This window comes from Molossus molossus, unplaced genomic scaffold (genome assembly GCF_014108415.1).
Source record: "Molossus molossus isolate mMolMol1 unplaced genomic scaffold, mMolMol1.p scaffold_m16_p_3, whole genome shotgun sequence".
Classification (NCBI taxonomy): domain Eukaryota; kingdom Metazoa; phylum Chordata; class Mammalia; order Chiroptera; family Molossidae; genus Molossus; species Molossus molossus.
This window is the reverse complement of record NW_023425366.1, coordinates 66,709,702-66,734,058: the sequence shown is the minus strand read 5'-3', so window position 1 is coordinate 66,734,058 and position 24,357 is coordinate 66,709,702. Positions and strand designations below refer to the sequence as shown.

General features: G+C 37.0%; 1 protein-coding gene across 7 annotated transcripts in view; it reads left to right on the top strand.

Annotated features, from left to right (window-relative positions):
- Window positions 1–24,357, top strand: part of MCTP1 (multiple C2 and transmembrane domain containing 1) — a 490,459-nt gene that overhangs the window by 134,428 nt on the left and 331,674 nt on the right. Inside the window, exon 1 of one of the 7 annotated variants that reach the window (XM_036278919.1) lies at window positions 19,111–19,312. The exons of the other annotated variants lie outside the window; for them this stretch is intronic. Within the exon in view, the coding sequence (XP_036134812.1) occupies window positions 19,256–19,312 (57 nt within the window). The 5' untranslated portion in view covers window positions 19,111–19,255. Of the gene's footprint in view, window positions 1–19,110; window positions 19,313–24,357 lie in introns of those variants that run through there. 7 annotated transcript variants of the gene reach the window in all.

Genomic DNA, 24,357 nt, shown 5'->3' with positions numbered 1-24,357 from the left:
AGTAACCCATTTGTTGTTTAATAACAGGCTAGTTAGCCTCCATTTGTTTGAATGTTTTTTGTTGTAATTGATTTGTAGTTTCATGCCATTGTGATCTGAGGAGATGTTTGATATGATTTCAATCTCCTTGAATTTGTGGAGATTTACTTTGTGTCCTAACTTGTGCACTTGAGAAGAATGTGTGTTCTGAAACTTTGGGGTAAAATGTTCTGTAAATATTAATTAAGTTCAGTTGATCTGGTTGGTAATTTAAGGACTGTGTGTCCTTGTTAATTTTTTGTCTAGAAAATCTATCAAGTGGTGTCAGTGAGGTGTTAAAGTCACCCACTAAAATCATATTGCTATTGATCTCTCCTTTGAAGTCCTCTAGAAGTTTTTAAACATATTTTGGTGCTTCTGTGTTTGGTGCATATATGTTTACCAGGGTTATATCCTCTTGATGGATTGTTCCTTTTAATATTATGTACTGACCTTCTTTGTCTCTTATTATGGCCTTCATTTTGAAGTCTATCTTATCAGATATGAGTATTGCTACACCACCTTTTTTTTTTTTTTTTTTTCATTTCTATTTGCCTGGAAAAATTTTTTCCATCCCTTCACTTTCATCCTGTGTGAATCTTTTGTTGTTAGGTGGGTCTCTTGTAGATAGCATATATATGGGTCATATTTTCTTATCCAATCAGCTACCCTATGTCTTTTGTTTGGTTATTTAAGCCATTTACATTTAAAGTTATTATTGATAAATAGTTATTAGTTACCATTTTTATTTTATGCCTGTGTTCCTCTCTTGATCTCTCTCTTTCTCTCTATTTCTTCTTCTTCTTACAGCAGTTCCTTTAGCATTTCTTGCAATGCTCGTTTGATGGTAGTACATTCCTTTAGCTTTTTTGGTCTGTGAAGTTCTTTATTTTGCCTTCAATTTTAAATGATAGCTTTGCTGGATAGAGTAGTCTTGGATTCAGACCCTTGTCTTGCATTACTTTGTACACTTTATGCCACTCCCTTCTGGCCTGCAGTATTGCTATTGAGAAATCAGGTGACAGTCTAATGGGAACTCCTTTGTAGGTAACTTTCTGTCTCTCTCTTGCTTCCTTTAAGATTCTTTCTTTGTCTTTAATGTTTGCCATTTTAATTATGATGTGTCTAGCTGTGGGTCTTTTTGGGCCATCTTACTTGGGACTCTTTGTATTTCCTGGACTTGTGTGACTTTTTACTTCACCAAATTAGGGAAGTTTTCTGTCATTATTTCTTCAAACAGGTTCTTTAGTCCTTTCTCCACGTCTTCTCCTTCTGGTATCCCTATGATGCAAATATTATTATGCTTTGTGTTTTCCCAAAGCTCTCTTAAACTCTCTCCTGCTTTTAATTTTTTTTTCCCATTTGCTGCTCTATTTGAGCAATGTTTTTCTACCTTGTCTTCTAACTCATTGATTCAGACTTCAGCTTCTTCTAATCTACTGTTGAATCCTCCTAAGTTATATTTCATATCAGCTATATTGTTCTTTATTTCCTCTTGATTTTTAATCATAGCTTCTACCTCTTTTTTTAAGCTGATATAGTTTCTGCCGAGCTCTCTATAGTTCTCATTAAGTAGTTGTAATTCTCACTGAATTGTTTGAGCACTCTTAAAATCATTGCTTTGAATTCTTTATCTGACAAATCATATTCATCCATTTCATGTAGTTCTTTTTCTGGTGATTCCTCCTTTTCTTTCATTTGGGTGTTATTTCTTTGTCTCCCCATTTTAGCTGTCTGGTAGTTCTAGATCTGGTGAGGAATGTTGGGATGTGTAGGCAGGTCAGTGTATATCAAATAAGGCTGCTGTGCCTCCCAGACTGTTCTGGTGTGCATGTTTCCTTTTGCCTGCTATGGGTCCTGGAGCACTGACTACTGGTGGCTGGTATTGGTCTGTCCTGGTAGGTGCTGCTGCTGGATCATGTGGGTCCCACTGAAGCCATGCTCCCCACCAGCCCCATGGGCAGCTGGATCTCACTGGCCCTGCTGGAGCCCCGGGTCCCACCACTGGTGGCTGGGGAGTGCTGCTGCCCGATGGGGCTCAGCTCCTGCTCAGCCACTTCTGAAGTTTTTGAGGATGGGTCTCAGCTGCCAATCTGTGCTGCTGCTGCCTAGGGATGGATGTCTTCTCCTGAGCCTCTGTTTCTGGGAGTGGGTCTCAGCTCTGATCAGGGTGCTGCCATGAGGGGTGGTGCTGGGTTCCCAGCCTTTTGTGGCTTCCATAGCAGGCACCTTGACAGCACTCCTACTGTGTACTGTTCTGTGTTGACACAGAGGGGTCCACTGGTCCAATGGTGTCAGGTGCATTGGTGGGCTCAGGTTGTTGGGCCCTAGCTGCTCCCACTGCTGCCTCCCAGAAATGACCAGGGATCTTCCAAAATGGCAGGGCCTTCTAGCCCTGGAGGAAGAAGCACCCTGAACAGCCACTTACCACAGTAGTCGGCTGCTCCTGTCCATAGTACAGGAACCTTCTGCTCCACGTTTCTGCACTGCTTGAGGTTGCTCGTCCACACTCATGTCCACTCACACTCACTCACTTTCTCATGCACTCACCCTCCCTCAGGTCCTGCCTGCCACCATCTTCTTAAATGTCCTTTTTTGGGTTACAAGTGCCCACATGAAAATTGATCCCTGTGAAAAGTTTTGTGGGCTCCAGCATTTCCCAGGACAAGGCAGACAAATGAGACCCTAAGAATGACCTCAAGTTCCATGAGGAAGCCCATTTTTTATTTAACACTATGCTACAATGTCCTAACTTAGGTCCATGAGGACAGGCTAAGTAGAAGCTGAAACTCGTGGCAGTCATATCAAAAACTCTGAACTTTAACAGCACACCTTTCTCTTTCTGCCCTTGGTTTTCAAATACAGATGCACTTTCAGGTCTTCTGGGCCTCTCTTATTCCTGAGATATTACTTCCTGGTGAATGGGACTCATATTGTGTGTTTGAGAATGTCTGCAGAAATCATACTAATTGAGAATATTGGAAAGTAAGGTTCTGCTAGAGCAGAATATAATAAAATTTCAGTGAGTAGTCAAATAAACTTTTCATATATCAAGATGCTGAGTACATGCATATATCGGTATGCTACTTTTATTTCATATTATGAATATTTTTATTTATTGAAAAAAGATTAATTGATCCTTGAAGAATTTTATATCAATTATTACTTGAATATAAAATAAAGTTTTACTAACTGATGAAATATATAGTTATAATAAAATAATAGTTTTTTATTTATATTTTATCTAAAATTTAATTTTGTTAATATATACAAATTAATATAGCAGTACAGTGAGCCCTGGCTGGGTAGCTAAATTGGTTGGAACATCATCTCGCTATGCTGAGGTTGTAGGTTCAATCCCCAGTAATGGCACATACAAGAATCAACCAATGAATGCATAAACAACAAATCCATCTCTCTCTCTCTCTCTCTCTTTTTCTCTCGCTCTCCCTCCCTCCCCTTCCCTCACTAAAAAAAAAAGAGAGAGAGAGAGAGAGAAAAATTAATAAAGGAGCAGTACATTGGAAAATATTTTTTCAGTAAATTTCAAATGCTATGAAAGAAACTTCTATTTTACAAATACCATTTTAAATATAAGTTTAAATGGTAAGTCTTCATATTATCATTTAAATTCAGGCATGGGTTCATCAAGACCCACATGAGGATATGATTGTTAAATGTGTAGTGCTGGGTATGCTTCTAAGAATTAAGGGATTTTTATGATTCCTTAATAGTTATTATTATTACTATTATTAGTTATTATTATTACTATTATTAGTCTCCTAGATTTCCTAGAAGGTTACTAGAGCCTCCACAAAATGTCATGTTAATATTCAGCATGATATTCTTCTTTTATTTCTCTGTGGAAGACCTGATTCAGTACTATCACTTTTGTGGTGTTTTTGCAGATATCATGGGTAAAAACAGTTCACCGAAACAAAATAAATGACCATAGTAGACCAAAGAAAACATGTGGCAGAAATACAGCTTATATATATTACTTTCTTAATTTATGTGTTATATTTTAATTCTTTCTCCTCTGGTTAGTTATTTCAGTGTATTGATTTTTTGAAATGATCACATTTATATATTTGTGATATATAACATATATCACATATATAGATGAAAACACACAGATAGATTTCAAGTCAAACAATAAAAATAATAATAGCTAACATGTACTAAGTACTTACTATGTTTTTTTTGGGAGATCAGCCTCTACTTCAGAGATAGTGAAACATAGAACATGGAAGTTAAGAGCAAAGATTCTGGAGCTGGGCTGGCTGGGTCAAATCTCAGTCCTACAGTTTACTAACTGGCCAAGAGCTGCTAAAATAACTCTCATGACTGAGAATATCTCAAGTATGAGAATTACAAAGAATATATACAACATACTGGAATGAGTTGTTACAGGTCGAATTTTAAGAAACAGTTTAGCACCTCATGAAGTAGCTTTCATTGGGCACATGGATATGTAGCAAAAAATTTATTTCAAAATAATGATAAAGGAGGAGCTTAAGGGATTTTAGCTATCCAAAGGAATATTATTTTATATTAATTTCATTTATAGTCTTGCCTATTTAAGTGTGCAGTTGATGAGAGACACTTTACAAAGGCAAGGAATGGTCACTAGGTGTTAAAGAAGGTGGCTTAACTTTCCCAACCGAGTCAGAAATCTGATCACTTTTGAGAAATTTTGTCTTGTGTTATAAGAAAACCCATGGTATCTATTCTTTAGTATATACTTGTTCTTGCAGTATCTTTTGGTGAAGCAGATAAATTTAAAACAACTAACATGATAAAATTATACATGGTGGTGTAGAGGGACACAAACTGAACATAGATGTGAAGCTTGAAAATATGGATCCATCGGTGAGGGTCCTTGGTGAGAAGGGTCACTGTCAGCCACCATCCGTGGTGGCTGCTGATGCCTGGGTATTGGAGAGGTGGCCAGTGGTTATTCTTGTTAAGCTGATAGTAACCCATATATTAACAAAAGTTATTCAAAGATTTTCATGTTGGATTTTGCTTTTAAAAGTTTCCACTGTGGATCTTTATTTTTCCAAACATTTCAATTTTATGAGATAAATGATAACATGAGTTTTAATGTATGATCTGACATTGAACAAATTTCAAACTTATGAAATTCAGAGCCAAAGGGTTCAAAATAATCAACTTGGATTTTTTAAAAAGTGTGTGGTTGGTTAACTAATTGAGCATAGAGAGCTATTGTAAGTTTGGGTTCCTGTTCCAACAGAGAGAATTGCCAGCTTTCACTTCTGAGACTTGGGAATGGGGTAAATCTAAATATGTAATCTTAATAACTTAATTCTATTGGGCCCAGGTTCTATAATATTATAAATAATTGTTTACTTTGTAATTGGTGTCTTAGGCATTCATGTTGGCAGTCTCAAGCAGTAGATGCAGAAAAAGAAATGGTACTCTCATATGATGGGGAGGGTAGTAAAAGGAAGGCATGGCATATAGAGAAATTGGAGATCACAGGAATGAACAGAGACAGGGGTCATATTTCATTCAGTGTATCACTCAAATTTAATTTTTAAAGCTTTGTCCTTAACATCTCTGCACCCCCCATCCCCATCTCCCAGAATTAGCACTTCCAGCCCATTATACTCAAAGAACTTGATCCATTTCCCTAAAACAACAGAGCATATTGAATTGTGGAAATTCTTATCTTCCAAGGCTGTTTTACTACCAGCCTGGAAACTCCGAGAACAGGACCTAGGACGTATTACTTGGAATCCCTTACGCTGGAGAAGTGCTGATCCATATAGAGGGCACTCAAACTTGTTGAGAAAGTTGAATAAACAAAATGGTCTCACCCTTACTTAAAAAGCAAGTGTATGTTTTGATTATGTTCTAAGACTGCTGCATACATTAATTCCAAATAAAATGTAGCAATGGCTCCTCATTGCCTTTGGAATAAACTCCAAACTCTGCTTTATATCGAAGGTCCTTTAGGACCTGGCTGGAACTTTCTCTGCCTTATCAATCAGAATCTTGTCCTTTGCACTATATTTTGATCATATCTGACATTTGTAATCTCACATATATGCCATACAATTTCACTGTGTCCTGTCTTTATACTTACTGTCCTCTCTGTATGGAAAACCGGTTCTCCACTTTCATTTTATTAATTTGATTTATTACAGAAATACATAATATAAAAATTCAGGTTAAAAATTTGCTTCTTTCCAAGGTTTATATTTATATGTATAGTTTTCAGTGGTCTCTGTGATTAAGATTTATTTTCTACTTTGTTGAAATACTTTTAAATCCAAAGAAATATGTGCTTCTGGCCATAAAACAATAAAAACAATAACAGACAGGCTTTATTAAGTATATATTATGTACTAGCACTTTACATAGAGTATCTCAGTGCCAAGTACAATTCATATCCTATTTTGCTGATGAGAAAATGAACACTTAACTGAAGTAATTTGCTGAGGTCCACATAGCTGATAAAAGAGAGCTCACTAATAGTTATTCACCTCCCCCTCCTCTCCAGCCCCATCTTCCTGAGCAGTTTCATTTGTGACCTCCTACACCTCTCTCTGTTTGTGTGTACACACACACACACACACACACACCACTACTTCAGTTAGTTACTTTTGCTGATTTTTTTTTAACATTTAGTTAATGAATCATGTCCTCATGGAGCTTCCCCTGACCCTACCTCTAATCTGGGTCCTGGGGATCTCCCACAGTACTGAACATACCACTGTCATGATTGCCACAATATCTTGTGCAAATATTATCTAATTGTTTGTCTCTTTTCTATCCTGAAAGTTCCTTGATGAGAGATACCATGTCTGTTCTCTCTGTAGCTTCATACTTAGCACATCATGGGCATCATATTAGATGCCTTAATTGATTCAACAACATTTTTATCCAACTTGTGATGTGTGCCTTCTAAATGTCTGGTGCTGTGGTAGTCACTAAGGATTGTAGTGTATCAGTTAGCCTTTGCTGCAGAATAAACCACCCCTAAACGTTGTGGTTTAAAACAATAGCCATTTATTTAGCTCTTCATTCTGCAAGTTGGCATTTTGGCTGGGCATAACTGGCTTTCCTTCTGGTCTTGACTTGGCTCACTCATGCTTCTGCAGTTAGCTGTAGGGTCAGCTAAGGCTGGCTAGGCAAGAATGGCCTCGGCTTCTTGTGTCTGGTTGAAAAGTGTTCTCACCCCCAGCCAGTGAGCCTGGGCTTGTTCATGTCTGCAACTTTGTAAAGACATGAACTGCCTCTTGAAGTCTATGTTTGGAACTAGCACAGCATTAATTATGATGTATCCTGTCATTCAAAGCAGGTCACAAGGCTAGCCTCCACTTAAGAAGAGGAGAAAATGTCCACCTTTTAATAAGAGTTGCTGCAAAGTCACATAGTCTCATATGTGAATACACGGAAGCATAAAAGATTGTCCCCAGGTTAGCAATTGACCACATATATGGTGAAAAAACAAAAACATAGCTCCTGGCTGAAGATAGCATATGATCTAGTGGATGAAATACTGTATTATTTGTAAGGTCAAAAGAATAGCTATATTCTTATATACTACCTAAAATTAGAAGCAAATAAAACCATTTATTTAGTGTTTGATAGAGGTTCCTTAGATGAACTAACTCTTTAGCCTGTTTGTGTATGATTCAGGTTCCCTGTTTCCATTCTCTCCATTGACACATCTGGCCAGCAGAAGACTTTCCCCGTTGGAAACCTGAGATCTGCAGGAATAATGGGATCCTGTTCTGATGCAACTTAGATCTGTCTCTCTAGGTTATTTCTCTCCACCGGATGGTTTTAGGGCTTCATTCACTCTGCCCTGGGCCTTCCACACACAGTCAGGACCAAGCTGATAGATATACTAGGGACTTGGGGGGCTGGCAGCAAATAACTCACTTCTGTGGTTCTGGCTCAGAATCCCCATTAAGTTTGTTGTACTGACCATAAAACATACGTACACAGAAATGTTACTTTGACTAAGAGCAGTTCTTCATACACTTGAACCAAAAGAAACAAGGTATTTTCTCCCCTCTATAGGCTATTTTGTATCTTGACAGAAAACCTATCTATTTTGAAATAAAAGGGTTTCGTTTTAGGATAGAGAACTTTTTAATATAAATTTATCAGGTGTGGACTTTGGGTTTTTATTTTTTTTAATTCTAATTTATTATTCCTTCTGTGTTTTTTGGCATTTCTCTTGCTTGGTATTCTCTGGCCTTCCTAGGTCTGTGGTTTGTGGTCTGACATTAATTTATGGAAATTTTCATTCATTGTTGCTTCAAATATTTTTTCTATTCCTTTTTTACTTCTCCTGCTATTCTAATTATATTATCTGTAGGTTACACTTTTTGTAGTTGTCCCACAGTTCTTGGATATTCTGTTCTGGATTTTTTGTTTTTCCACCTTTTTTTCCTTTGCTTTTCAGTTTGGGAAGTTTTTACTGGCATAGCCTCAGGTTCAGAGATCTTTCTTCAGCCTTATCTTGTCTAGTAATGAGCCCATCAAAGGCATTCTCTATTTCTGTTAGGGTGTTTTTGATCCTGACATGTCTTTTTGATTCTTCTTTAGAATTTCTGCTCCTTTACTTACGTTACTCATCTTTTCTTGCAGGTTATCTACCTATTTTTCGTTGAAACCCTTAGCATATTAATTGCAGTTGTTTTAAATTTCTGATCTGATTCTTCAAACATCTCTTCCATGTCTTAATCTGGTTCTGATGTTTGCTGTGTCTCTCCAGACTGTGTTTTTTGCCTTTTAGTGTGCTTTTTAATTTTTGCTGAAAGGTGGACATGATGGATGGGGTAAAAGAAACTCCAGTAAATAAGACTTTAGCGAAGTGGTGGCATGGTATGAGGAACTGGGGCTGTTCTACAGCCCCATGGTTCAGTTTCCATCTGTTAGTGAGTGAGCCTGTGCCCTTGGGCTGCGAACTTCACAGGGCTTCTCAGTTCTCTCAGCCTCTCCCCTTTGATTGACAGCATGGCTAGAGGGGCTGGACCAGGGTACTCCCTTTCCTCCAGGTCAGTTATACTCTGGTAATACCCAGGCAGGCTCTGATTAACTAGTTTCCCCTGAGGGCAGGCCTCCTTACCAACAGAATGTTCCCGTCATTTCAGTGGCAGCCTCCCTCCCACCGCGCCACCTGCTGGAAGGAGATTTTTGCTTGATGTTCTGTTTGCTATTCTGAGAGCGCCATGGAGGTCAAGTCACAAAAGCATGCACCACCCCCACCCCTGAGCCCCTCCCCCACCACCCTTGACTAGGCCCCTGGAGTTTTAAACTCCCAGACTGGTTCACACTGAACCTCCAGCCTTTCGTCAGTTACAGTTAGGTTTTCCTCTCCTGGCACTGGCTCCTGCAGAGGCTTCTGCTGGTGGGTTTTTGCTCCAGTAGGTTGTAATTCTCTGTAACCATTTGTCTCTCCAGTTTTTGAGGCAGTGGTTTGCCCTGTGACTGTACTTTTCTGCCATATAAGAAAAGTTGTTAATTATTTAGATTGTTCACATTTTTACTTGGGATGGTGTGATAACTTCCAAGCTTCTTACGTGCTAGACCAGAAACCAGAAGTCCTCCTTCTGTGTTTATTAACTGGAATACTTTGCAAAGAAGAGCTTCCTTCTAACTCCCTTTTCTCTCTCTCAGAATTTGGGGATCTTTTATTGTATCTTTTATTCTTATGGCATAACCTGTTCGTTTTTTGTTCATTGTTGCATTCTGGCATAAAATGTCCCTGCCTCAGACCTGTAGTCAGTCATTTATTTAGGAATCTCTGGTTCCTTTTGGTGGAAATAATTGGAATAAATGTTTGCTCTATGTGGCTGTATGATCTGTTTGATAAACTGTTGGTTTGTTTCTGCTCCCATGTATTTCACTTCTCTCTGTAAGATGCCGAACGTTTCTGTGCATTAGCATACTGCAAGAATTAGAGCTTCTACCATTTTTGGAAACTCTTTTAAGCAAACCCATTTCCTCAAGCAACTTCTGAGACAACTCTGCTTTTTCCTTTCTTGCATTTACTTCTTGCTTCACACATCCTTCTTCTTTCTTTTCCTTCACCACTTTTAAGGCTCTCAACAAAGCAGAAACTGAGTAGCCTATAACTACTCCTCTTAGAAGTTCTCTGTCATGACCAACTGAAGTTGGTTGTAACAGGTGTATTTATTTTCTAACTATATCAACTTGCACAAGCAATTAAGAATTTCCTTTTTATTTTCCTGAGAATGGAAAAGTTCATTAGTGATTAGTTCACTAACTACACTTGGGTCATTAATATCTCTTAAAGAAGCTGTTGAAAGACTTCGCTTTTCTCCCCTATCAAAACTCTCTCTCAAGAAGTCACAGTCTCCATGTGGAAATACGAATACTCTTGTGTGGCACAGATGGAGCACTGGTGTGTGCTTTTCCCATTTTGCTTTACTGAAGATGTGGCACTTTTGAATGACTCTCTACCCACAAAATCAGTGTGTGATAAAGATCATATTTCTTCACTGTCTTTAAATCAGCTTGGTTCTAATTCCAAGATCCCACTTGGAGTATCTACAGTTCCACTTTTGTAAGTGACTACCAGCCTTCCCCTTTGAGGTCTTGTCACCCCTCAGGACAAGAGACCCACAGAACTCTCTTCACTGTCTGCTATGCCTTCCTTTATTTTAAAACCACTGTCAACACTCCCGCCACCAATGTGGTATATCAATTCATTGCTTTAATTAGTTTAAAAGTAGCAGAAGTCAAATAAGAGTCATGGACTTTGGGCTGCTTCCCCATTTAGCTTTGCTTAAATCCAGCATAATGTACAAAGATCAGGGACTGCTATTGCATATCTTCTTCTTGACACAAATATAAGACATAGGAAAAAGCAGAGTAACCTGGAACCAGGGATTCTGAAATCAACTTAAAAATGAACAATCAGAGCACCTTCTTTTCCCAAGGGAAGCACTGTAATGTAGGATGTGGTTTGGATGGAGTTATGTTCACAATTCCCTGAGTTCTCACTGTCTACATATAAACTGACCCCTGTTTACTTTTGACCTTGCTACTCGTCATTCACTTGTGATCTTTTCCTCCTAACTTTGTTGTTCTTTGTTATTGCAATGCTTGAAAGACGTCCATGAAAACAAACAAATAAATAAAACACATACAAACACTCTGCATGCCAAGTACCACTCCTTGGAGAAAATGTGTTTTATAAAAATCTAACATAAATAATAAAAAAGAAAGCAGCCTGCCTTGGGCAGAAATAATTACTAAGAAGAAAAACAAAAAAGAATGTGCAAATACCAAAAATCTGTTGCAGGGGAAATTTTGGAGTGGTTATGTGTTACAGAAGGAATAAAGAAATATTTAGAAAAATATATAGTATATTTCACTAATAAAAAAAATGTGAAATTCTCAGAAATGGTAATAACAAATATTATAGTTGGATATTGAGAAATGTTTATAATATTATGCTTTTAGATGATAAAGCAGAACTATGTTTATACTTATTGTTCAGTATTTATCAAAGTCAAAGTATTAAGGTTTAGGCAAAACAGTATATCATCTTCTTATGAAGAAATGTGTGGTATATTTTCCCATCATATTTTCTTAATCATAAGGTGTTTTCATCAAGGATATTTCTCAATTGATGAGTACAAACTATTTTAATATTGGCAAGTGAATTGATTTTTTATTGTTTCCCTTACATTAGGGAAATTAGCAGTATTGTTAATTTAGTAAGCAGTTTCAGAGAATTTCCATGTTATGAGTCAAGACTCCACTAGAGATCCTATTAATTATCAGGAACAAAATATTTTGATAATTGAGTTATTCAGTAAATTTTTAATGCTATTATAATTCTAAGAAATAATTCATAACCTCAAGGTGATTACAGTTTAGTGGCAGATATCCAAATGGAAAAAAAAAAAATAAGGAAGGCTTGGGATATGACTTGGTCAGCTGTATCTTCTAGTAAAGTCATGGGAAATAGAAGATAGCAGGTATGGGAAGCAGAAAGAAGGTACTCCAATTACATATCGTGCATACCATGCTTCCTCAAAGCTCAGCAGCTTAAGATAGCATCAATCATTTATTTTATTCAACAACATGTGGTTTTGGCAGGGTTTGGCAAGGGCAAATTGTCTCTGTTCCATGTAACATCATTCAACTAGGGGCTAGAGGATCCACCTTGAAGGTTTATCAAAGACCTGGAAAGTTGGTGCTGGTCTTTGGCCAGAAGCTTGACTGGGGCTGTTAACCTATCTTTTTCTCTCTGTGGGCCCCTCTGTGGGCTGCTTGGGCTTCCTTGTAGTGTGATGACTGAATGTTAAGAGCAAGCCCTCAAGAGAACCAGATAGACACTGTACCAGCTTTTATGACCAAGCCTCAGAAGTCACCCAGCGTCACTTCTGCTATTGTCACAAACCTGTCTATATTAAGGGGAAGGGACCTTCTATCACCTCTTGATGGGAGGAATGTCAAAGTCAAATAGTGAGAAGAGCATGTGGAATAGGCAGAATTTTTTTGTATGTCTTTATTTGGAAGATGCAATCTTCCATAATTTACCATGCAGCTATAACTCACATCCACCTCACATGCAAAATATACTCATCTTCTTCTCCCAAGACCCTCAAATCTAAATATCTGTTTAAAGTCTAGTATTTTTATCATCTAAGGTTTAGTGTAGTCCTCTGGATACAGCTCCTAAATCTGAGGGGAATTGTGAACTAAAGGGAAAAGTTATCTGCTACCCATAACCAACTTTCTTTTTCCCTCTCCCCAGCTTTATTAAGGTCTAATTGACAAATAGAAATCATATATATTTATGGTATACAATATGCTATTTTGATATATGTATACCTTGTGAAATTATTACCACAATCAAGCTAATTAATATATCCATCACCTCACATAGTTATCATTTTTTTGTATGTGATGAGAACATTAAAATTTTAAATCTTAGCAAATTTTAAGTAGTCGTCATTGCTGCACCTTAGATTCCCAGGTTTTATTTATCCTGCATAACTGAAACTTTGTACCATTTAACTAACATCTCCCTTCTCCCCCAAACCACCCCCCCCAACACCCAACTTTCAATGGCATGACAGGCATAGGTAAACTGCTATAGACCCATCCATTCAGAAGGACTGGAAACGCAGGAGACAAACACCAATCATTGGCCCATAGTGGTCACAAAATCCAGCCAGGCTCCTGTTGCCAGTTTCCTCATCAGGGTGTAGTGTTACTGCTGGGAATTGTCACTTGCAGCTCCTGGTTCCACCCCTTGACTCTTGGTTCTTCCCTCTGCATCATCCCTTGCCTTTCATAAAAAAATAAAATAAAAAATAAACAAATGCAAAAACAAACAAGAAAAATTAAATAGCCTTCTTGGCCTGTCTACTATTCTTAGAGTGTCCATAGTGTTCAAAGTCCACTTTTCATTTTGTACTATTCCTGTCTCTTTTAGTACAAATGTGTGGTTTCTATTCCAGGACAATTCTTTTAAATATTTGTGGGTTATGTTGAGAATTCTATGAAGTATAAGACCAGGAAAAAGTATTACTGGGGGGTAGTGATGTAAAATATCTATATAAAATATGTTAAGCAACATGGTTGGACTGTTACGGAGAACAGAGGACTGAAAGAAGAAAGGATTACAGGTACGGGCCCTTTTTGTTCAGTACCACCTCATTCTCTATTTCCCAAAAGGGCCGATTCCTGAAAGTGTTTGTGGACAAAGTGAAAAAGCAGAGGGGCAACAAAACAGATCCAGAACTTAACGAGTCTTCCTGAACTCAGGATGAATTTACCAATTTAGGCCCTGGTAAAAGGGTCTAAATTGGTTTAAGGGAAGGAACCAATGAAAACCTTTTCTCACCATTTAAATAGAACATTTTCTTCATATTTACAGTATGAGTCAGGTGTTATTTTTACCAAATCAATTCCAAAGTATTATTCTCAATAAAAGTTAGAAATTTATGGATCTGAAAGTTCCATTTTAAGTTTAAAAGAAAGTTTGGCTTAAAGTAGGAAGTGGCCACATCGATTTTTTCTACGTTCAGTGTACTTTTATTCTGAAATTAAACTTGCTCAGTTTCTAAGACAAAATGACCTTTAAATTAAACTCTGGAATATTTGCTTCATCTTAGATTTCTCAAAAGTTTTCCAGTCTTTACCTCCCAAGATATATAAATGCAGAAATAAAATGTATTCCTTTATTTTCTTTGCAGTAGTGAAAAAAAAAAGATAGACTTAAATTTTTTCCCCTCCTTGGACATATCCCTTAAGAATAATGGTATACAGCGTTGTAGTATTTTATGGTTATTACTTGCTCTGTATTTCTCAAATACAGAAGAGTTGAAGTTTCTTTAATTGGTATACAATAAAGAGAAATGATTTGATATAAAGCATTGCCTTCCCTTGTGTTTCTATCTATCCTCCTGAAAAAATTGTATTTACTGAAGTTAAAATAGAAAAACTGGAATCTTCATCAGTTCTTCCTAGGGAACACTGAGAGTAACACAGATGGAGAGCAGGGACTCTGAAGCCAGACTGCTTGGGTTTAAATCCTGGTTATGCCACCTACTCACTGTATAATCTCAGGCAAATTAACTTCTCTTTGCCCCAGTTTCCTTATCAGAATAGGAATATTTTAATGCTCATTTCATATTATAAGGAATAAATTAGTTAATATTTGTAATGCAAATACCGCCTGGCAAATAATATAGTAAGTGCATGATGCATGTTTGGTGTTATTTTTTAAAGGTGAAATAGAATATACAGACAACATAGGTAGTGTTTGAAGGTTCAGGTTCCAATCACAACTCCACTGCTTGTTAGCTATGCGAATGTGGTCAAGTTAATCCCCTTGAGCCTCAGTTTCCTCCTTTTTAAAATAGAATAATTGCCTAGAGTACCTGCTTCGCAGAGTTTCTGAGGATGACATGGGAAGGTTTATAGCAAGCACATAACACAGTGTCTGCTCCTGAGAGCCAATGATTTCAAATATATATTTTAAATTTTGTAAGTTTCTGTCCCTATTCATTGGGTTTTATCTTTAATTCTTCACTTAATACTTCCAGGCATTTTTGAACCTTCAGAGAACCAGGTAGGGATCCTTTGAAAGGGATGGCCAAGGGGGAAGACTGAGGGAAATGAGGCTGAAAGAGAAATGACTTAAGTTCCCAAGAGGCCTTGAAGGATGGACTTGTATTAGGGAATTTGCCACTATCCATGGCCTGGTCTAAAGCCATGTGGGCCCAGACACCTTATTTGTCAGCAGTTCCAGAGCCTACCTGTCCCCCAGAGCTGGGCTCATATGAATAAACTCATAGGACTCCAGGATCAGAATGCCAGTGTTTCCATTTATAACAAGAAGTGAATCAGCTGGGACCAGCAGCTCGTGTTTACTACCCAGCCCATTTTGTGCCTCAACACATCCCTAAACACATGCCAGCCACATCCCTAAAGAGGCTGTCAGTTTATGAATTTATAATGAGACATAGCTGCTGAGTTGCACCTCAGGTTCCTCATTTCCAGCAGGTCCTCCCTGAAAGCATTCAAACAAGATACCAAATTCTAATCTGAAAGCAGCTTGGTGAGTTTGGAATTAGAAGGGCAGTTTGTTCTTAGACTCACAGGTTTAATGGGATTAGAGGCTGGTAGACAATAAAAAGGAATGTGCTACCAGCCCAGAGCACTATCTCCAGGGTTTGAATGGCCACTGCCTATGCTTGCTTCTGAGAGTGCTCTGCACCTATTTCCTTGTCTGGACTATGTCTTTCTATCAGATTATTTCCATACTAGAGGTTGCGTTAATTTTGCATTAGAGTTCAAGACAGCTGTCATGGGACACATCAAAAGTTTTCTAAGATTTAAAAATCAGGAGTATTCACATTACAACCCAGATCTCTAGACTCTCGTAAAATATCCAGAGATTTGGTCTTCCTGAACCTTCCACACCAGGTCAGTTCTCTGTGGCTAAGCAGAGGCTGTCACCTTTAGATGAGGCTTGAGTCCCATCCTTCCTTCAGTTCACCACGGTCCCCACCAGGTCCATGACATTGATCTGCATTATTTCCTGGAAACGTACGTGACTCTAGGCATTTGAAATTGCATCATTCTGACAGTTAAAGTTTCCTTCATTTATCTATATACTCTGACCTACTATAGTTTATTTTAAAGTTTAATTCTTAGATGGCAGTCTTATTTTCTCATTTCCAGGTTCATGGCACTATCACCCCCCAAGAATTGAAAACACTTTTAATTTGAATGTCCCAGAAGATACAGTGATAGGAAGACTGAAGTGTAAAGTACATAGCTTCAAGGAGATGGGATGCCCGGAGTCTTTCCTCAGGAAATGGGGCATGCTGCTGGTAACCCTTCTCTCTTCCTGGTTTGAGTCTTTTCTCCCTTCAGGGTGAAGAATATTAAGTATATTGTATACTTTTTAAAAAGCTATGGATATTGACTACATGGAGAGAAACATAATGTGAACATCATATTTACTAAAATTTGGATGCTTTGTTTACAAATGTTTTACCATGGAATTTCTTCAAGGAACAAGAGCTTATTTTTAACTTCAGTTAAATACTCTAATACAGGAAGATATGCCAATTGTTAGGATTCCTAGGAACTACCACCTTTTTTTTTTTTTAACTTTCTCTCTAATTAATTAATCAAAGGATCTATATACTATGATTTCATTTTATAAAACAAAACATTCATCAACATCTTGTTATGAATATACAGATATTTAACAAAAGCGTAGAAAGATGTATGAAGTGATCAAAGATAACCCTGGAGAGTGTTTACCGTTGGAGAGGAAGGAAAGAGGTGGAATAGGTAAGGGGTCTGGGGGCTTCATTTGTATCTGTAATGTTTTATTTCTTCCGGAAAATCTAAAGTAAACTTGGCATAATGTTAATGTTTTAACTGGAGGCTAGGAGAATGAAAAGAGAAAGTGCACAGACTCTGGAGTTTTAAGATATTAGGATGTTTAAGAGAGGAGGCTGAAGATATTAGGATAAGTGGGCCTTGAGAATAAAATAGAGTAGTACTTACTGCGTGACAAACTCATCAGTTCGTCCGCACTGTACAAATTCAAATTCTGGTGAGCTCTAGTAGAAATCAAAAGGACTCTGGCTCCTGCCTCAGACTCTAAGCATCCTCTGCTGTGTAATGTTTACAGAGGGAATGCTGTAGAAGTCTAGGGAAATACAAAAGCATGAGGTGGTATGCACATATCTAAGGTAATGTGAAGATTTTGGAGGACTATCACAAGCCAAAAAAGTAGCAAATGGTTTACATTTTTTGTTAATTGCGAAAACAATTGTGCCCAATTTAGAGAGATGTTTTCCAACAAATTTCAAGGCTAATAATTAATATAAAGCATATTACTATAAAAATCTGGCTGTTATGTTGACAGTTGAATAAATCCAAGCTATACTTTACTGAAGTCAATAAAAGAACTTTCAGAAGGCCAAGAGAATAGAAAAAAAATCGAAGACTGGCCAATGTTAGAAGGTACATTGGAGATTTTAAGTAATTGGGCAATGTCATTTCAGGCAGGGTGGGAAGGTAAGATCTCTCTGAAGAGAGAATATCTGAACTTCAACCTGAGGACTAAGCATGGACCTCAAACTCTATATGCTGTCTAAGATGGCAGCCTCTAGCCATGTATGGCTGTTGAGCAGTCGAATGTACGCAGTTCCAATTAAAATGTACTATAAATGTAAAATACACATCAGATCTCTAAGACTAGTACAAACATTTAAAACTATTTAAATTTATGTTGAGTAGATGTTGAAATGTTTTCATATTTTAGATATATGGAGGTAAACATTAAAATTAATTTTACATGTTTCTTCTTACTTTTTTAATCTGATCACTAAAATATTTGAAATTACATATGTGATTCACCTTATATTGAACAGTCCTTTCTGGTGTAGATCGTTTTAGTTTATTTGCTATTATTGACATGTGCTTTTTAAAAAATATTTTTGTCCTTAATGATGATGTTGGCAATTGAATTTATGTAGTAGATTTTTCTCCAAGGGTGTAAGTCTATCATATTTATTGACTGAGATGTCCAAATATAATGATTCGATGTGGGGTCAAGCTTAATTTGGCTCAGATATAGAGGTAAGAGAAACCACAGAATATTGCCAAATTTACTGGAGGGGTTGTGGCATTAGTCATATTCCTTCAGAAATGTTCACAAAACAGCCCTGGCCGGTTTGGTTCAGTGGTTAGAGCATCGGCCTGCGGTCCTGAGAGACCCGGGTTTGGTTGAAGCTAAGGGTGCGTACCTTGGTTGCAGTTTGTCCCCGGCCCTGGTCGGTTGTGCGGGTGGCAGCCACTCAATGTGTCCCTTTCACGTGGATGTTTCCCTCTCTCTCTCTCTCTTCCTCTCTCTCCCTCCCACTCTACCTGAACAAAAAATGGAAAAATGTCCTCGGGTGAGGATAAAAAAAAAAGAAATGTTCACAAAACAGATGAAGGAGAGCTTGGAGTTGAGCATTATGAGGTAATGACAGCAAGGGGCAAGACTTCTACGGGAATCAGCACCTACAAACCACGAACATCTATATCCAATTCTCTTCTTAGTGAAGGACATGCTATTGTGTTGTATAGAATTGCTACCTCTTGCATATTAAAATAGAGTTTTAGTCTATACATTCTTTTTGTGCTGATTTGAATATTAGTGACGCCAGGGTGCCTTTTAAAATATATCTCTATGAGAGAGATGTTGGTAAGTTTACATACATTTAATAACATTAAATTTACTGCAGAGAGCAAGCAGAATAATTTTTCTTTGTGCCATTTTTATTCTTATTTCTGTTTGCGCCTTGTGACACAGGGAAGAGGTTAATTACTAAAAAAAAATTGTATGTTTAAGAGGTGACATTTTAAGTGTTAGTTTATAAACATTTTAGGACCCCCCACAATGTGATGGTTGTTATATAATCTAACAATTTGCGAAGGGAGATTCTACCCCTACTGGTTTGAGAGAGAGTTGAGTCATATCCTGTGAATGTGAAGCAACGGTATTTAAACATCACGGGTTCCTCTTACTTTCATTCTAAGTCGCTGCAGTTCAGAGCAGCAAGTGCTTCCTGCAAAGAAGCTGTTACTAGTCCTGGGAGGTGGACAGCCTCCCTCACTGGGATTCAGTAAGGAAAGCCCGGATATGCAGCTCTCTCACTGGAGTGAAAGATGTTTTGTTTCTTTCTAATCAACTATGCTAGATAGCTGCAAGCTGAAAAGTGCCTGCAATTTGCCACTTATTTATTATAAGGTAAGTTCCATATTTTGGTTTGCTCATTTTATTGTGACATTCTTGAGTTAATGTGGCAGTTTTAGTACCTGACTATGCCTCAGAAAATGCTTTCTCACAGGGTATTGAAGGTAGAGTTTGAGATTCAGTGCAATCCATTTACAAGATACTTAATTTAATAGATTGGTATTCCTTTTATGACTTTTTTAATGAAAAATATGTGCCTGAGATGTGGAAACATTGTAGTAGTTTTATATTGTGTGTGCGTGTGTTTTAAGGATTAAATAGGATCTTATTTTTACTTAATTTTTTTTTGCTGCCCTATGGTTTTATTATCTTGCTTAAAGGTGAAATATGCATAAAATTCACATGATTATGCTTGGATTTTATTTTGAATAATCATAGCTCTACAACTATAAACCTCCATTGAAATAAAAAGTGGTCTTAGTAATCATTAAAAAGCTTAAAGTTGAAAAGTAGTGAAAGTCTCTCAGCCTTTCATATTTGGCTTTCTATTTAAGTGAAAGGCCACTGTAGTTATAAACTTCTGATTGATCTGTTTATTTCAAAATGTGTCTGAGTTTATCAGAAGACCACTTCCTCAGTGGCTGTCAGAGACACTCAGATACACATTGTATGGGTAGAGAAATCTGTGGACAGAGAAGAGAATGAGGGGTTTTCAACAATTCTTTAAGCTTTCTGCCAAGAGGTTGATGTCAAAGACAGGAATGCTGTCTTGGTATTTTTTATTGATTAAGGAAATAACATCAAATTAGAGCTAAAGGCAGTGTCTGGTGTCGCATAACTTTAGACATGCATGTTTAAGACCTTTGAATTATTTTGAGGTAGAAAAGGTTAATTTGATTTTGAGAGTTCCAGCTATACATATGAAAGATATTAATGAATTGAGGAGGTTTTGTATATTTAATGACAGTTGGCTTCAGAATACTTTCTCTTGTTTAATTGCCTCACTATCATGCTTAGAGATTGTTTCATTTCTATTCAAAAGTATACCCATTACAAAATTGCTAGACTCAAACTATAATATGGCAATTACTTCTTATTAGCTATATATTCAATAACTCATGTTTCTGCAAAGGTAGAAGGGTTAATGGACTGATGGAAACCATGGAGTTTTCCTAGTCTCTGAAGGGAAAGTTATAATTAGTTCAATTTCTACTGGCTGGTGTGGCTCAGTGGCTGAATGTCAACCCATGCACCAAGAGGTCGCTGGTTAAATTCCCAGTCAGGGCATATGCCCAGGCTGCGTCCCAATCTCCAATGGGGAGCATGCAGGAGGAGGCCAATTGATGTTCTTTTTCATTGAAGTTTCTATCTCTCTCTCCCTCTCCCTTCCTCTCTCTCTCTAAGAGCAATAAAGGAAAAAAAAATTTAATACAAAAAAAAAAATTAATTCAATTTCCAAACATATTTGAAGACAGTATTCCAAATTTGAAAAGATCTTTAAAGGAAATGTCTTAGTACTGTGAGAGCCTTTGGGACCTTCTATAGTGCATATACCAAAAGATTAGAATATCAGATGTTATATATATATATATATATATATATATATATATATATATATATATAAAACAGAGAGAGAGAGAGAGAGAGAGAGAGATTCTGATGCTAGATATACATCAAACTCCACTTTTTTGCTGGGGCAGGGAGAAAGCTATCGTGGTTAGTTAAGTGTTCTGCTTGATAATTTTTTCCTTATGTTATATGTGAATTATTAAACGTCAATAGAAAAATAGAATCTAATACAACTACATCATTGCAAAAGTATGTCTTAGTGCACTTTGCATTATTTCAGACTAATTATTGGTTATACAAACTATCATGGATGACAGACTAATAACATGTTGTAAAATCAAATTTTTATAATATATTGTTTTGAATATGGACTTAATTATTTTTGACATTGTACAACCAACTGGTAATCACCTGATTAGATTATTGAGGCATCTTGTTTCCTCTCTTTCTGTTTCCCTATTTTTGGGCTGTTTTCCTGCTTCTTTGCATTTCCATAAGGGGTGTTGGGTAAAGGGCAGGGAGAGAGAAGGAAAGTGAACAAACACAAAGGGTGTAATGTTGCTATTTCTCGCCTTTCATAATGGTTTTGATGAGGAAAGAGGTCAGAAAGAGGTTAGATATAATGGCAAAAATGAGTCTTTTAGATAACCTGTGCATTACAATTATTTAGGAAGTTTCTTGACCTCTCTGATGAAGAATAATTAGTTTCTTGGGTGGGACAACCTTACCTACATTATAGGGAGGTGAAATAATATCACAGAGATGAAATAATATCACATTTTTATTGTATTTTATTAACTGTAAGGTATGAGACATATTTCAGAGGAATTGTTTTTGTGTCTTCCTGAAGTAAGGCAGCTGACAAGACATCAAAGATCTCAAAATTCCACTCCGCAGTCAGAATATTTCTTTTCAGTAATGAGAGCCTCCTCCCCCCACCTCTTTTTAAGCTATTTTACCTGTTAATTTCCAACATATATAAAGATATTTTACAAAGATAAGCTCTAAAAATAAAACCCAATTTTACCTAAGTCCCAGTACCATCTTCAAACTTGCAATAGCTAAAGGAAACTCATATTCATGAAAAATATATTTATCAAGTGGCAATTAAATTTTATTTTCAACCTAAAGTCAACGTGATTTACCTCCATTAGAGACTGCCTTGGCAGATGCACATAGATGATATATTTTCTTTCTCTTTAAATACTTTTCTTTTGAGTAAGACTTTGAAAGATTCATGATGAGGAATCACTGAGTAGGAGGAAAATTTTTTTAACAGAGTATTTGTTCTGACTCCTGAAAATGAAATCATTCTGGGTGGTGCTTTAGATCCTACTGTCCTTAGTGAATCCTGCTGGGTAACAGGGCAGCACTTGCTAGGAAAAAAACAAGCAGTGATAACCCTCACCCACCTCGGAAAATCAGTTATGAGGATCAAATGAGATAGTTGGTGTGAAAGTGCTTTTGAACTCCACAGAGCTGACAAATATCACTGTTACAAAGTAAGATATATAAAAGTATGCATTTGGAAGGGAACTTGGATGTCATGTTATAGTTTCTCTTTTTATGAAGAAGGAAACTAAGGCCAAGAAGGGTTAAGAAAGTTGCCTAGCTTCATTTAGCTAGTATCGAGTCAAGACCTTAACCTGGGTCTTTCTGTCTGCCCATTTAGCTAGAAGTTGATCAGAAAACTAGCTGTTTTTTGAGTCCTCCTGCTGAGGGTTTTTTAAAATAAACAATCTTTTTCAGATATTGATGGACATCCTTATAGGAAACTATATCCTTAAAGAATGTCTTACCCTGGCCGGTTTGGCTCAGCGGTTAGAGCGTCGGCCTGCGGTCCTGAGAGACCCGGGTTCGGTTCCCGCTAAGGGCACGTACCTCGGTTGCAGTTTGTCCCCGGCCCTGGTCGGTTGTGCCGGTGGCAGCCACTCGATGTGTTCCTTTCACATCGATGTTTCTCTCTCTCTCTCTGTTCCTCTCTCTCCCTCCCACTCTACCTGAACAAAAAATGGAAAAATGTCCTCAGGTGAGGATAAAAAAAAAAAAGAATGTCTCATAGAAGACATATGTTCATGTCTACAGATTTTATAGACTGAGGATTCTTTGTTGGATCTAGTTTAACAGAGCATGGATTGGTAGAATGATTATAAGCTAGAACATCTGATTTGCACTCTCTTAGCTATTGCCACAGTAAAAGCATCCAAGCTTTTACTCTGGGGAGTTGAATTATAAAAGTAAACATCTACAATGGATTAGGGGTAGGTTTTGTAGTTTTTAAAATTGTAGACAATATGGTGGATTGTTTTGACATGTTTGTTGAAAGTGGTTAGCTAAAAGAGATTCCCCAAGAGCTTAAGAAGAGATTAAGACAATTTAAATAACCAATAGGCTTTCAAACATTTCTGTTAGAATTGATCTGGCTATTTTATATTTATGGGAACTACTCTTTTCAGAGAAAGAAGATGGGAAAAAATGACTTTTTCATCATTATAGAAACTCATGACTATACTATACTAATGAATGCATAGGTTTATAAAAAAATTTTTTCTTTAAAACCTCTTAACACTAAGATTAGAAGATAGATTAATTAAAAGATTTTGTTTTTGTGTTAGTGGTATTATTAGGGTTTATTCCTTACTCCTAAGAATTCAAAACATGGTCACTATTTATTTTAATTAAAAATGTAACTGTTATGAAAGGCATATGTTGTTTTCATATCCTGTGCTCCAGCTTGTGTCTTCAATAAATAAGTGGGATTTATCATTATGCTCTCTTATGAACAAATCCTGGCCCTGCTTTGTAATAAAGTTTGTTTACTTAGATTTTAAGAACTACATGAATCTACTATGTAGCCATTAAGAGAGAAAGAAAAACAGATGTGATCAATAAATAAGGGTCTTAAAAACTTTACCAAATACAAGTGCAATAGGATAGTGTGTGGTCTAAGGCCCAGAGACCCGGGTTAGGAGTTTGGTAAAAGAAATCAATATTTCCTTGTATAATTGACTATGGTTTTAAAGGTGATAGCGAAGCTCTTATCTTCTTTTGACTTTGTTTTTCTATCCACAAAGTTGAGAAAACACTTTAATGCCAGGCAGTAGTCCCATATATCCCATAGGTGCTTGGTAAATATTGAGCAGTGATCCTGTGAACGTCAAAGTGGGTAAAGCGCTTTGAACTCAGTCAGAGTCCATGGATGTGCCATTGTTGTAAGTGCCAAGGTTTTTAATGAACATCCCTTTGGAAGAAGCCCAAGTAAGAAAGCTTTGGAGATAGTTTGTTGGGTTTTATTTCCATCTTAATTTAGTAAAGATACTCAAATTAGTCACTTGGTCTCCTTTGAGTCATTGTATTGGTGGGATGGGATTAATAAACTTTATTCATGGCAATTTACAGCATAACCAAATATCACAAATCAAGTTCCAAGTCACTTCCTCTGTAAGTGTTTCTCTCCAAGATGAAAATAATAACAATGTCTAACATTTCAGTCTGGCTACATAATAGCTTTTTATGAACTATGTAATTTA